The sequence below is a fragment of the Meleagris gallopavo genome, chromosome 22 (genome assembly GCF_000146605.3).
Source record: "Meleagris gallopavo isolate NT-WF06-2002-E0010 breed Aviagen turkey brand Nicholas breeding stock chromosome 22, Turkey_5.1, whole genome shotgun sequence".
Lineage (NCBI taxonomy): Eukaryota > Metazoa > Chordata > Aves > Galliformes > Phasianidae > Meleagris > Meleagris gallopavo.
The window spans coordinates 6,377,738-6,393,091 of record NC_015032.2 but is presented as its reverse complement, the minus strand read 5'-3'; the positions used below and the strand labels follow the sequence as shown (position 1 = coordinate 6,393,091).

At 45.1% G+C, this 15,354-nt stretch overlaps 1 protein-coding gene across 1 annotated transcript; it reads left to right on the top strand.

Annotated features, from left to right (window-relative positions):
• Positions 1 to 6: 6 nt before the first annotated feature.
• LOC104914027 (potassium voltage-gated channel subfamily KQT member 2-like) lies at positions 7 to 14,513 on the top strand. Its single transcript, XM_010722402.2, has 2 exons — positions 7 to 3,971; positions 4,650 to 14,513. Exons 1-2 carry the CDS (start codon positions 3,786 to 3,788, stop codon positions 5,367 to 5,369), a joined length of 906 nt encoding a protein of 301 aa, XP_010720704.1. The 5' UTR covers positions 7 to 3,785; the 3' UTR covers positions 5,370 to 14,513.
• The last annotated feature ends 841 nt before the right edge of the window (positions 14,514 to 15,354 follow it).

Genomic DNA, 15,354 nt, shown 5'->3' with positions numbered 1-15,354 from the left:
TCTCCCTCCCTCAAATGATGAGGCCCAAACTGATCTTTAAAAACAAAACAAATCTTTTATCTGGACCAATGTTTTGATATGAAATTTAAAAATAGGGATTCAACTGGATTTTGCTCCATTTACCTTTTAGATGCAACCAGCCTTGAAAGGCTGGGCAAGATTTCCACATGGAAACAAATGCCCTGCACATAGGATGGGCACAAGGGGAGGAGGTCCAAACTCTGGATCAGGCTTAGCTGTTGTTCTTCCTTTTCAGCACATCCCTGTTTTAGCCAAATGTTGCCCACGCAGAGAATTGGGTTTAATTCCTCCCAGTGGCTGATTTAATGTAGACCTGTTCTGAAATAGTTGCAATTCAGTTGGAATTCATAGGCAACAGAATATTGGTCAAAATACGTCTAGAGCAAACTTGATTGAAAAATGGGGAGGTAAGGAGCAGTCACGTGACATGGATGAAGGGGGTTTGGCTTCAATGCCTGGATTGTGTTAAAAAAAAATAATTAAAACAGATAAAGAAAACAGAAAGTAATTGAATATATATTCCCAAACACTTCATTTTTATCTCATTTGAGCCGTTTGACCTTTTGATGTCTGCTTCTGGCCCGAGGGTGACATATTACACCTCTTTGCATGTACTGTCAGCATGGAAGCGTAATGAAGCATGAGAAAACCTGCACTGTGGCTGATGCAAGAATTTACATTTTTTTTATATCATGAGAAAGAAGGAAAGATATCAAAGTTCGCTTCAAAGAGCAACCGCCCTTCTCTCCCCCTCCCAAACTAAGACCCAGCAGAGCGTGTCACAGGCAGCAGATGGCACAGCTTGTCATGCATCGCTAGAAATCTTGGAATCATCTTCTGCTGTGAAGGGAAGAGTGTGGGTCTGCCTCTTCTGAAGCCCCAGCTGAGGGCTTCCCTCTGCACACGTGTCTTCAGCACAGCCAAGATAATGTTGGGATTGCACAAGGTTGCCCATGAGATGTAGTGCAGAAGGAGGATTTGGCATCTCTGGGAAGATACGTGGTCCCTTGTCATGCCATAAGAATATACACTGTTCCTCACCGCTTGCAAAGGTGAAATGTATCCATTCTTCATCTTTTGAGCTTTGTTACCCGGTTTGGATAAGACAAACTCTTCCAGAGTGGCTAAAAGGGCCACCTGCCCTTTGCTGATGGCTGTGCCTTTGCAGTGCTCAGGTGAGATTGCTTTAGCACCGTTGGGTTCTCAAGAGGAAATTCCTCTTTTATCAGACAAGGCAGAAGGAAAGCTCCACATTTTGCTGAGGGTAGGAGCACCCTCCACAGGTTTCTAGCTTTTGCCATGAGGAGCCAAGAAATGAGAGATCTTGAGCCTGGTTTCTCCTACCCAGGCACCAAGAGAAGGGCTTGCTTCACCTTCTTCTGCACTGAAGCCAGTGTCCCACAGCTGCCAGCATCCCAAGGTCCATGAGACCAAGGTGACATCAGGCTCTGGTTTCTCAGGGCTGCAGAAGATGTCAAGGCTGGATTGTGGCATAGCTGGGAAGGGAATGATCCTGACAGGAGTTCTGTCAGGCTCTGCTATCAAGGATATACGGGCAAGGGCTTCTGAATGCCTTACGGATGAGCTCTGTGAAGCTCTGCTTGTAAATCACAGCAGGTCTATCGGAAGTTGTATCCCTCCTGACGATGGTGGAAGAAGTCAGCTTTTCTATGTGGGGTGGTTGGTCACTCCATCTGTGAAGTACACCCAACCTATGCTTCCCATGGCTCCTGTGAGGCTCACTTACTGTATAGCTTTTCTTTTAAAGATGTGGAAGAAAGCAGAAGTCCTTCCTCAAATTCTACAAAAATTAGAAATAAGGTTGCAAGAGACTCTCTCTGCTATTACAATACACAGTAACATGGCCGTGTTTGGTTTTTCTCTCTGTTACTGTCCTGCCTCCTTGCTCTACTCCAAAACTGTTGAAGGACGTATCATTTTCACTAGTACACACATTTCAGTGTTAGCATTGTGCTAGATGTGGCAGAGTACCCTGATTTTTCTTGGCTTTCCCAGGTATTTGGTAGCAATTAGGCTTTGAGCCTCTTAAAATGCATGTTCATTGCTTTACTAGTCTACTTGCTTGTGCATACAGGAGAGGAGTTCGTACAGTGGCTGTACTACGCCTTGACTTGTGATTCCAAACCAAGGTAGCCCGAGGTATCTGATTTAATACCTCTTTGCTTACATGGTAGAAACATTGTCATAGGATTTCTCGTGCTGTATGTCATGTCAGTAATTGCATCCCTTGTGGGGAGTTCCTGTACATGTCAATAATTTGCTTGTCCTATTACAAGAGAGAAATAAGGCATGCATATTCCTCACACTTGTAATTATGGCACTTGGTGCTCTTTGCACTCCTGTGCTTATGTTGCTAAGCAAAGGATCAAACATGACTTTTTAAATTGAATGGTATTTTGCCACATCCTCGCCCAAATGAAGTATGTTCTGGGATCAAAGATAAACTCCAAAACAATGGTTGGCTTGTATTTTCTGTCTTTGGTGTGATGTGCTCACCCACTTCATCCCTTTGAGCCAGATCTTCTGGTGCTGCAAAATGCTGTTGCTTTGATATAACCCAAGGGAGCTGCGTTGGTCTATACCCACTGATATCTGTCCCTTTACGTCAACAGCTAACATACATACTAAGTCCCTGTCACGTGTGAAGAAAACAGATGGCTCTTGTGTTGGAAATAGCCTCACATCTCATTCCTTTCCTTGTTTTTTGTTTGTTCATTTTCCCCTGTCTGTCTGTGTTCAGCTCCTTCCTTTTCCTCCTCCTGGTGCATGGACCCATGGCCCACACAGCAGAACTGTGTAAGAAGCATTTTGAGTTTTCCACTCAAGATACCTCAACTTGATTTCAGTCAGATTAATTAACCCTTCTTTTCCCTTGCCACCCTTACTTTTGGTGCATTATGCAAGAGTAAAGTTTGCCTGGTGTAGAATTGGGTTATGAACCAGGCTGCCATTAAGAACCCATTCCAAAACTGGATTGCTCCCCTGGCTTTGGAGGGATCAAATAATTGACTTCCAGCTTCCAAACTGGCTCTGCCCTCCTCTTTCCTGAGATGTTTACGAACCCTGTTATTTTTGGACTGGGAAGGAGGAAGTGCAAATATAACGTGTGTAAATAGTTGTCACCAAACAATGTGCCCAGTAGCTTTAGCTGCACATACTGCAAGAACGTCCTCTGATGTTAACAGTGTGGAGCCCTGCTAATAGAAAACATCTGATGATACAGGTGAGAGCTGCAGCAGCACTCGGGTGGAGGCAATTTGGTATTGCTTGGTGAGTTATGACCAAATTCAGCATAATTCCACTAAAACAGCACCACAGCTGTTTGTTTGGATCTGAGGGCAAGGGGCTCATTTTCATGGACATGAGAATTACACGCCTACATTTGCATTGAGGAGAAGAGACTTCTGCAAAGACTGAAAAAAATCCCACCAACATATGCTAGACAGAAAACTTGATCTTCCCCCAAAATAATACAGCCTCAGTGCAAATAAAAAGCTAATTGATTTGGAACAAAGCCAGTTACAGCGATTTTTTGCAGCGGGTAAATTTACTGTGCATAATGTGCCAGATTTTATCTGTATAAACAGAAACGGATAATTTCAAACTCTGCTAATACTGCTCTGAATTTTGCATCTGAATTAACACTTCAGTGCCACTGCGTGTCTGTGAGTAATTTGGAGTGCTAGCGGGGAGAAAGGCTGCTGCTTTATCCCCCAGAGGCGCGATGAGCAAAGCCCCCTCGCATGCTGCCTCCGACTGACTCCAGTCCTTTTCCGGGGATGGGGGGATTTTCTGATCCTGGTAGAGTTGACCAGATCGTTGGGAGAGGATCCTCCATGACTGACAAGGATCGGACCAAAGGCCCAGCCGAAGGGGAGCTGCCTGAAGACCCCAGCATGATGGGCAGGCTTGGGAAAGTAGAAAAACAGGTACGTTGGGGTGTGAGGGGTTCCTGTCCGTGGGTATTACCTGCGTTGTGGTGTTGTTTGGGGTTGGGTTTGTTTGTTTTATTCCAATTGGATATAATCATTTGGAAGCAAAACTAAGAGTAAGCAATATTTGCAAATGAAACAATGGGTTTTATGGAAGGGCATGAAATGTCTTCAAAGCCTCAGAACAGTTTCAGGCACTCAAAAGTCTGTTTCTTACAGGCTTTCTGTTTCTTTTTTGAAGAGTCTACCGAAAGTCTGTTTATGAAGATGGCATGGTGCCACTCTGTTAGACGAGCCCATGAGCCTGGCTGCTGCGGCTGCTAGCCTTGCTGAACATGGAAATCCTCCCAGAGAGTGAGACCCAGAAATCCCACTGAGCACCTGAGCCCAGGCAAGGGCCAGATGCAGCAAGGAACTGAGAGATGTTGGAAGGATTCAAGTGTCCTCCAGCTTTCCTTGAATTTGATGCGTGACAGATAGATCACAGGAGATTAAGGAGACCTGCTAATGAGGAGAAGAATTAAGGGTTGTTTCAGAATATAACAAATATGTACTGACAGTTCTACTTTGGCGTAGGTTGGTGTAGGCAGTAAGGTCCAGGCCCACGTTTGTGCCTTGGTGGACTGGAAGCTGTTCATCCTCAGGATGTAGTGCTGGAACTGTGGTGTTTTGCAGGTTCAGTCGATGGAGAAGAAGCTGGACTTCCTGGTGAACATTTACATGCAGAGAATGGGTATCCCACCAACGGAGACGGAGGCCTACTTCGGGTCCAAAGAACCAGACCCGGCCCCTCCCTACCACAGCCCCGAGGACAGCAGGGAGCACATTGACAAGAACGGCTGCATCATCAAGATCATCAGGTCCACCAGCTCCATGGGTCAGAAGAACTTCTCAGCTCCTCCGGCCCCGACCAACTCGTGCCCGCCCTCGACGTCGTGCCAGCAGCAGCCCTACCAGCGGCAGAGTCACGGCTCCTCGCCCGTTGGAGACCCTGGCTCGCTCGTCCGCATCCCACCTCCGCCCTCCCACGAGCGCTCCCTGTCAGCCTACAGCGGCGGGCACAGGGCGAGCGCAGAGTACCTGCGGAACGAAGACATTACCACCAAACACCACGAGAGTGCCCTGAGAGACAGCGACACGTCCATCTCCATCCCCTCGGTAGACCACGAGGAACTGGAGCGCTCTTTCAGCGGCTTTAGTATTTCCCAGTCCAAAGAAAATTTGGACATCCTTAACAACGGTTGCTATGCGGCCGTGGCCAAAATCAGACCCTACATTGCAGAAGGGGAATCGGACACCGATTCTGACCTCTGCACGCCCTGTGGCCCTCCTCCCAGGTCGGCCACGGGCGAGGGACCGTTCAGTGACATGGGCTGGTCAGCCCCCCGGCAGTGAGGGCCCCGTGCAGCCTCAAGCCATGGCTGAGTCCCGGCAGCTGCCCGCTCCAGCTGTCCTCGTGTCGAACTTCTCAAGGAGACGGACAGCTAAGGGTTTCCTCCATCTAGGACATCCTTAGCTGCTGGATGCTTTCTTGCAGCTTACTCTGGGGGGCAATGAGCAGGCCCAAGCCTGCGGGAGTGGAAGAGGTCACGGTGGTGAGCGAACTGGAGCCGTGAAGTCCGGATTTCTTTCATACTCTCTTTCTAAGATCCTTAGGTGAAATTCTTTCATGGTGCAGGATAGGCAATTTGCATTTCTTGGGAATGTTCAGAGATGTGGGGCAGGAATAAATCACCCGGCCAGGGCTTTTGGAGGTCACATCAAGTGGTAGTAAGCAGTGTCACATGGCAGTTGCCATACCGTGGCACTGGTGATTACACCTTTCAGTATTTTGGAGTCGCAGAATGAACACGTGTCAGTTTCTAGCTTAGATTTCAGGTCGCATGAAAATTGCTGGAGCGATATTACTCTGTGGTTTGTCATTAACAATCAGGAAGATGGGAGAGTTCCAAAATAATTCATGTAAATTTTGTACGTGTCCCTGGAGGAGTGGGACAGTGGCTAGAATATTTGTATAAACAGAAGTGGGACAGGTTAGGGGAATGCTCTGAACCAGCATGGTTTAGAAATTCTCCTTGTCCAACAGCTTAGGAAAATGAAAAACTCATAAATACGAGCTTGAATGCAAGAGCTGAGACAACCCAGGGAACACAGAAATAAGACAGAGAAGGAGAACAAGTGACTGTGTGGCTGTAATTTTATATTTTAAACCATGTATTATCTTTAATTATCTCTCTCCTTCCATTGACATGACCTGGAGGTGCTTTGGAAGCAAAGGCAAACCGAAGGCAACCCCTCCATAGGGTTGCCATGGTGTAAAACTGTTCTTACGGCCAGCAGGGCTGTCGTGGAGTCACAGCAACAGCAGTCTGAAGGGAGATATGCAAGACGCTGCAGTTCCTGCATTGCTGCAAGCTAAGTGCTGAGCTCCATCCTTTTGAATTCCTGTTGGTCAGAGCAGGCCCTTTTTTTACAATTTGCATTGTGCCTGAACACTTTTGCACACACTATGCCCTGTGAAAATCCTCCCTTTCTTCTTCTGCCCTGGCAAGAATCTCACATCCCTGTTCTCTGGACATTCATTGGCTTGTTTGGATCTCTTGAGCTGAATTAAGAGATACTTCTTTGTTTCTTCATGAACTTTCAGAAGCCTCTTAACTGTGTGTGCCCACAAGTTGTGCCAATCCAAATCTGCCCCATTTTGTTGTTCTTGTTTGTCTTGGAAGGATCATCATGTTGCTATCAGGAATTCCAGCAGTGTATTCAGCTGGGGGAAGGTGAGGGGAAAAGTGATGCTCAGTGTTTCTTTTGGGACCAAAAAAAAGCCACAAAGTGATCTTTTACATGGATAGAGAGATTTTTTTGCAAGAGAATGGATTAAAGTGTGCTTTGGGATCCGTCTCCAAGCCTAGGACAGTGTTGTGCCTCTGATGCCTCTTGTGTACCTACAGCCCAAATCCTCTATGTGTTTTTTGCAATAGCCAGGGCTGTATCTGATTTTAAACCCCATCTCTCCACTATCTCCCCATGCTGTACCAACAGCTTCTGAGGGTATTTAGGTGACAGCTTAATTTCTGCGTGGCCTTTGAGAGGTTGAACATTGACTTGTTTGGGTTGAAGAGAGAATCACGGCTTCCTCTCCCTGTTTGCTTGGCAGCAGCCAGGTGAGACCCAAACTGTTTTGGCCTTTGGGAAGATGTGGGTACATCTGTGAGCTTACAGACGGGAGGTAAAACCACCCTTTGGTAGTGCTTGGACTGCAGTGCAGGGCTCCACGTGGGATCAAGGAGTGGGGGAGTAATATGAGTGTAAAATAGCTGTCGATTGTGCAGATATGGCCCTGCTGTGTTGCAAGGTTAGATTCCTTCAGGTAGAGCAAGATTTTCACCAAATCAGAGATAATAAGCATTTGCAATCTTTTTTATTATTATTAATTTATTTTTTTTGTTTGCTTGGCAGCTACTTTTTGAGACCTGCTGGAAATTTGGCACAGAATGCTCCATATAAGGATGAGGGTGATGATTTGTGGTCCTATTACAGCAGAGATGTTTGCCTGGTCTTAAGCATAGGTGACAAAGCCAATAGTACTTCAAGGCACAATTTAAGTGGAATGTAATTTTCATCATGCCCTAAATCTGAAGCTCTGTTGGCTCTGATTTGAATGTGCATTTCCCAGTTCTTAGTGCAAAACCCCTTTCTCTTGCCCAGCTGATGTTATATCCTCTAACACAGGTAATGCCAGTGTGTCCTGAGGAGAATTAGTTCCACTGTGTCTACTGTAAGTTTGCCACATTGCAGTCCTTTACCTCCTTAGGGACTACATAGGAAGAATTGTGAGCCCCTCTTTAGACCAAAGTCTATAAAGATTTCCTGACTTGTAGCTTTAAAATGTTTTACTTCTGTCCCCCAATCACAGAAAGCAAGTTTTATGTCTGTACAGCATAGATCGTATCTTACTGCTACAAATTTTGTCAAGAATTGTTTGGAAGAGATAAGCAATGTGGCATTCTGATCCATAGCATCATTTCAAAGAACTTCTGACCCCTTCGACCATAGCCATCCCATAAATCAGCAGTTCTTGTTCATCCTGGCAAAAAGGCTTGACCTGGATTTTTGGGTTAACTTTATGCCAGAATTGATTCCAAATAATGCTCTTATTTCAAAGAAATGATTCATGGCTGTGTGAATGGGAACAGAGCCTGCTTTAACTAAAGGTTTCGTTCTTTATCAGCAAAGCTCCTTGCAAGGCCTTCACTTTCAGTCCCTTGATTTCCCCTGCTCGTATCACACACTCCTGGTGATAATCTCCCCCCAGAAGTCTTAGCTACCAGGTTAAAAGAAATAAATTAATTTTACTTTGCTCATAAGGCAGTCCCAGATAAAGACTCTTAAAATGATGTGCAGGCCAACTTTGTCCTTTTGCTGAGCCTCTCCTGGGCTGTCTTTGCTCCCCTATTCCTCCTGTGTTTGGTTTCTTATTTTTTGTCAGACCCCAAAGGACTGAAAGAAGCTTCAGGCCATGCTAAATGTGAACACAGGAGAGCTGAAGAGCACTTGAAGGCCCAATTTCCAGCAGGCTATCTTGAACTGCTCCCGAGCTGCCCGTGCCCACGTGGACACAAATTCTACAGATGACTCCACCTGCGGGATGGGGTAATTGCTGACACACTCCCTGCCAAGAGGGAGGTCAAGTTGCCTGAGATATCTGTGACAAGAGATGTGGCCGGAGATGCTGCAGGCTCCATGCAGGTGGCCTTTCCTAACGTGACTCTGAGACATAAGAACAGAGCACTAGCCATAAGTCGCATTTCCCAACATTTGGGAAGAGACTTTAATGTTACTCCAGTGCAGATTTTGTATGTGAATTTCCTTGTTGACTCATTTTCTTATTAATAATTTTTAGAACAAGAATATCAAGGAACTCACTGAAAAAATAAAACAAATCCTGTTCAGCTCAGAAAGCCATTACAGTTCTTTAGTCAGACTATGCGATAGATCAGGTTTTCTAAAAATGTATTTTGTTTCAGACGCTGCTTAATAATTCCAAACAAATTCTGCGGGGCCATTGCTCTTTACAGATAAATAGGTATATTTTTACATTTTTAATTGATTTTTAAGATTTTAAATTGAATTTTTAGAACAAGTTTGTATAATCTACCTGAAAAAACAGAGCATTGCTGCAGATGCAAGTGCTCCCCTCCCTTACTGTTACCCAAGAGAAAGGGAAGACATATTTCTTCCTTCTTTTCTCAGGAGGGAGCTACTGCAAGCCTCATTTCCTTTATATCCTCAGACCATTGTGGTCACAACAACATTACTACGAAACACAAAATGAAAGCGTTAAAAGAGAAACTGAAGTTTCAGTCCTGCCAAGGCCAGAGGAGGAAACGTGGGGTCAGGTTCAGACACCTCGCTGGGGCCAGGTGGACACTCGGATGGTAGCACTGAGGTGAGGTTTTCTTGTTTCTCAGCCAGAAGGTCTTCCTCTTGCCTGAATAGCAACTGCTATGGCCTTGTGAAAAATTCATCTTATGGAAGACCAGAAGATGATACTGGCTTGCCTCAGGACTCCCCTTATAAGAAATTCCTAAGGAATATATACGAGTTATCCCATATAAAGGCCCGTAGCACTGAGAATTACTTTGGGAATGTTAAAAAGCCCAGGAATAGAGTAAGTCTTTCTGTTTCTCCACCCACACTCATGCAAGCCTTCAGGTTGGGAGAGCCATCAAGCTCCCATCCTTTCCTCCCCAGACACTGCTCCTGTGCCAGCAGTGCTCCGAGCCACAACTGCACACCCTTGTCCCTTTCTGTTTTGATCAGCTTCCTTTCCATGTATGAGGAACAAGGAAATCAGATACAAAAGCTCCTTCACCTGCATGTAACATTGAGGCTGCGACATGGAAGGATGTGGCCCTGGGGTGTAAAAGCAAAGTTCTGCTTTTAGCACACAAACCTTTCTGTCTCACAGCGCAAAAGCTGCTTAGGGCAAGGGCTGTGGGTTGGTTGGTTGGTGTCTTTTTTTTTTTTTAAACAATAACAATAGGGTTTTTTAAATAATAATACGATAATAGTAATACATAGGAATCTTCTTTAGTATACCTTTAGTGTTTGATGCCCCAGTGACACAATACTGCTTGCCTTATATTAGTGTCTAGAGGGAGAGGGACTACACACGTTTTGATACCGTATTAATCACGCTTGTAATTTAGGCAGCCCCAAGGAACGGCAGCTGCAGGAGGAGCAGCCGGGTCCTTTTTAATGTATGAATGTGCTTTCCAGCCTATCTCACTGACTGTAGTCTCAATTTTGCCTGCTACTGCATGCAGCCTGAGATGAGTAGACAGCAATACGCTCCAGCTGTATCTGCACTCCCAGATTGCTGTAGTACCTGGAGAGGGGTGATGTAGCTAAAAGTATCTTTCTGGGAAAAGGCCAACCTCCCAGAGACCCATCACGTAGGGTGCTGCGGTGCTTCTGTAGGTAACACTGATATACCAAGTGTCTTTCATGCTGCGACTGATCATTGCCTCATCCCTCCGATACAGCATGCACAAACACCACTTCTTCTACTTGTTAATAAGGAGTAAAAAACACACGTTTGTAACCTGTGGGCCATTGAAATGTGTATATGGGGAGAAAATAAGGAAAAATATGTGAATTTTTTTGGCTGTGCATAACAAGCTCCTTTCCACCCAAATGCCTCTGAAGAAGAGCATCCCAGATAGCTCTTCCCAAGAGCATGGAGGAGCAGGCAGAGCAGGGCAGGCGCTGCCAAGGGCAAAGCCCTGACCTTCATTTAAGAGATGCCATTTGATCCCACATGTGTGGGACTTGCCATGTTTATCATTCCCTTAAGGCTCTCTGGTGTACACGTGCATTGTGCCTGCAGCCAAGCCCAAGGGGCAGGGGAGAATACAACTCCCAGACTTTGAAAACACTCCTTGGAGATTTCATTGACAGCACTTGGGGATCCTGGGAACCCTGCAGCTGTGCCATATTAATATTTCACATAAGCATTTCTTACTCTCTTTTTGGAGGGGCACTGAGCTGCCTTCATATTGCCATAAAAGTTTTGCCACTGCTATCACCTGCCATGATAGCAGACTCACAAGGCCTTCAGGATTTGCCCACATTGCTGGTGTTTGAAGTCTCTTGTATCACTTGTGATGCTGCTGCAATCAAGTTTGCCATTGTGTCTTTGCATTCCTTGTCCAGACCACATACAAGTGAACGTGCAGTGCCAGAACTCTGCTCTGAGACTTTCTTTTGGCCTGGCATCTCTAGATGTCCCAAAGAGCCTTTATGTCCTGTTAGCACGACAGTTTTGCTTTTTCTTTGTCATTTATTTGCTTCCTTGTTGAGCTTCCATGGCCTCAGCACATCCGTGGTTTGTTCTTCTGGAGCCTTCAGTGCAGGGATGGATGGATGGGGTCTGCTTTGCCCATTCATGCAGCACCCTGTGAGGGTTTGTCCCTTGTTTAGAGCAGACTGCGGGGAAATAGGGATGGGGGTTGAGGTCTGGTTTTTGTACCAAATTGAAGGTCTCAGAGAAGAGCTCACAGACTCCAACAGTTGTTGATGCTTTTGCTCCCTGAAGCAAGAGCTGCTTTCCCCAGCCCCCTTCAGCAGTGCGCATATGTGGCTTTGCATGCCAGCCTCCAGCTTGGTAACAGGGAGACTTTGAAAGCAGCTAGTCCAAGCTGTGCTATTTCCAAAGCTGCTGGGGAAGCTTGAAGCTTCTTCCTCTCTCCTCATTTCTGCAAATACAGCCTCGGATGAATTGTTCAAGCAGCATCTGTTTGCCTAGTCCTGAGAAACTTGAGCTAACTGCAGCTACAAAGTTTTCCAAAACTCAGTGCCAAGCTCGGGCTAGATTTCACCTGCAGCTACGCCTATAATTCTAGGGCAGGGTTAGTGATTTCAGGTAGGAGTCATGCTAAGCTCTCCAGTTGGGATGGTTCTGGCCCAAAACCAAGGCTGAATGTCTTGCTGCCGGTGAAGCCTGCCCTGGGCTTTCAGCTCCGTGTGATACTGCTGAGTGCGGGCCTGAGGATCACTCCCTCCTTCCCACTTTGCACAAGGAAAGCTTGGCACAAACCTTGCGAGCCAAGATGAGACAATGCCTCTGTATTTCAGCATGCTGTGAGCACCTCCCACTAAGGCAGAAGCGGTGTTTCACTGTAACCTCTTGAATCTGACCATCACAGAGAGCATCACCCAGTATTTCACATGCGCAGTGATGCTCCTGAAAGGGATTTATTGCAGATGTGAGTATAGAGGGCTCGTTCCTCTAGCATCTTTGTAGACATTGAGTTCAGTTCTTGCTGATGGAAAACTCATCAATGCTGGTGACAGATCTCTTCTGTCCTATTCACGCTGGTCCAGCATCTCCCCTAGAGCTGAAGCTGCTCCTGTCTGTGGGTGGGACATGGACCATTCTGTGTTGGTTACTCTTCCCCACTACCTGGCTCCAAACCCTAAAATTCAAATTAAGATTTTTTTTTTCTCCTCCAAAAATGACACCTGTGTAGAAAACCTGAGACTTTCAGGATGCCGGGGGCAAAACAAGGTACAGCTGATAATTACAGGGATTTTGTTATTTTAAATCACGAGCAGATTTTAAGCATAATTGCAGTTGCTGTGTGGTATATCAAATGCTTTAGGAGACTCAATGAATTATTCTCATAAATGTTTTATTCTTTTATCAGTAATTTGTATAAGTGGGTGCTACTGCTCTTCCACAGCAATGCCCCTTAAGCTAAAACTGTCTCCTTCTCCAGTATAGCCATTGTATGTATGAAATTTATCTTGCTTCGTGTCAATTTGGCACAGTACCCACATGTACTGCACACAGATTGCACATCACACGCACCTGGCTGATAGCTGTCCTTAATCGTAATAGGCCAGACAAAGCATTACCTGTCTGGTTAGTGGTGTGACTCAACATAAGTGGCACAAGGGGAAAACAAAGATCTTATTTTGTTAAGAAATACACCGTATTGCAATGCTTCTTTAACCAGATTTTACCAGGAAACCAAACGAAGGGAGATTGTTTCTGCAATGTTACTTAAAGACAGCGGAACGAAACCAATCAAACAGCTCTAGAACACTTCACTGCTGTATTTCTATGTATTCTTCACTGCTGTTCATCTGAACTGTAAATTCTGTACAGATTGAATGAGGTTCACAGTCTGTCATGACCTGCGAGATAAAAGGACAACACGACTTTGGCTGCAGCTGATGTCTGTTGTTTGCACACATGCATATCTTGCTGTACGTGTGTGTATGCAGACACATGCACATATAAGCTTTAAGGCAGAAACATTTGCATCTGAGATGCATGGGGGAAAAAGAAATTCTTTCTTTAGTGGCAGGAGAGTAGGTAAAACCAAAATAAGAGACTATTTTGATAGCATTCCTATCTAAAATTAAATCTCCAATTGTCCCTATACTGAGATTTCAATGACCTTAAACAATTTCCCCTATAGGATTTAATTTTGCCCATAATTTCACAGATAAGAGATTGGATGGAACTTATTCTTCAGTGTTCAGTGTAGTATGAAGAGCTAACCTTTCCAGCTAAATGTTGTTGGATGCCATTGAAAAAAAAGGTAACTAAATTTTTACCTGAGCTGAAATTCACCTCTAGTTCCGAAATTTGTAAGAGCCATTTAAAGGTACCACACCAAAGGTATGCTCACTGCTGGAACACGTCACCATTTCCCTGAGATACCTTGAAGCTATCACAGTTTACAGCAGGATGTGGCTCCTTTGGCCTTAAAAGGGCCAGAAATGGTTCGTGCACTTGTCCTGAGGATGAGCAGAGAGGTGAATTTTGTGCTGGGATGGGCTGCTCTCACATTGCAGAGAGAAGGTGCTGCACATACTCACCTCCTGCTCATCAAAATCTCAGGCTCCGCTGAGCACCGAAGTTCGGTTGTCCTTTAGAAAGCAAAGGCAGCTGCTGCTTTGCTTCCTTTCATTTGCTCTGTTGCCTTGGCTTTTTTGCACTTTTGTTTCATCTCCAAAGAATCTCTCATAATGCCTTTGGTACTTCTGTACAACTTTCGAACGTTTTGTATGTAATTGAATGGTACACACTTTCTCTTGTAATATAGCAATCGGACTTTTTTTTGGTGAATGTGTAATTTCCACTGTACATTTCCACCATGACTTCGTGCAATGTACATTTTCTAGGGACGGATGCCAAGGGAACGACCTGTAGTTTTCTAAGGAGCAGAATGACACAGACACAGATGGTTTCACATTAGCACTGCAGAAGAGCAACGTAGCCCAGGCTTTTAGCATTGAGCATGACACAGGGTGTACCTTCACATGGATGACTGTGACAGCTGCAAAACTGTCTACGTGTGATATTAGAATCAGCAGCGATGGTTGCAATCAGAAGGGAAATGGAGGAAAATTAAATAATCACACTCATTAATTTAAGCCTCGAAGCATCAGAATGGAAAATTTGCATTCAGTAAAATTACCAGAGATTTAACCTTCATGAGATGAAATACACATTTATTTTTCTTTGCACTTCTTGTGTGTACTTTGTTTCTTTGTTTCTGATGATTTCTTAGTGCTTTGGGGACATGCTTAATACGGGATGTTACTGAGGAGGTGTGAGATGGTGGCTGAGGGGCCTGGCATCAAACCTTCACTCCTCCTTCTCTGGTTTCTAACTTCTTTCTGACGTCTCAACTCAAGCTCAGAAATCTCAAGAGCCCTTAGCTGCAAGGACAACATCCATTTGAAGTCCTTGGAATATATTGATTTTCTTATGGTCTGGCATCAGCCACGTCCTGACAGATAAAGGATGGTTCCTGCAGCTGTTTGCCCCCATGCCAGCTTCTTATCACTGTGCTCACATAGAGGCTGGTGTCATCAAAGCAGGCTCAGAGCCAAGGAACTGCACCTTTATCTGTCCCACACGTTATCTTGCTTACCAGGCGTCAGTCCTAAATTAAGAAAGCACACGCTGGATTTTGGAGAGCACTCTCGAGGATTAAAGTGAATGGACTGATGCTATTTTCAATAGCAAGGCTGAGCGATGAAACAGCAGTTTCATGTTGCAAGAAAAAAGGGAAAAGCAAAACCCATCCCTCCACATGGATGGTTTTTCCAGAGATAAACAGTGAGAATTGAGTCCTTGGATTTTAGAAAGCATCATGGGACAAGGCTGTGACACGAGCTCAGCAGGAAGAGTGGCTCATTTTGAGCACAGCAGATGACTTGGCTGTGAGCCTCCAGCAGTGCCCATCCTCCCAGAAGCTATTACAGGAGCCCAGGTGTGAGCCTTTCCCAGAATGGATGTGGCAAATTAAGGTGTACTTAAATAACATCGTTATATTTTACCTCGTTATGTTTTTTG

What these genes read in the sequence shown, in the direction of transcription:
- LOC104914027 (XM_010722402.2), top strand. Translation starts at nt 3,786, where the DNA reads ATGCTGCCTCCGACTGACTCCAGTCCTTTTCCGGGGATGGGGGGATTT. An exon ending in TTGGGAAAGTAGAAAAACAG is followed by an intron (nt 3,972 to 4,649) that starts GTACGTTGGGGT and finishes GGTGTTTTGCAG; the next exon opens with GTTCAGTCGATGGAGAAGAA.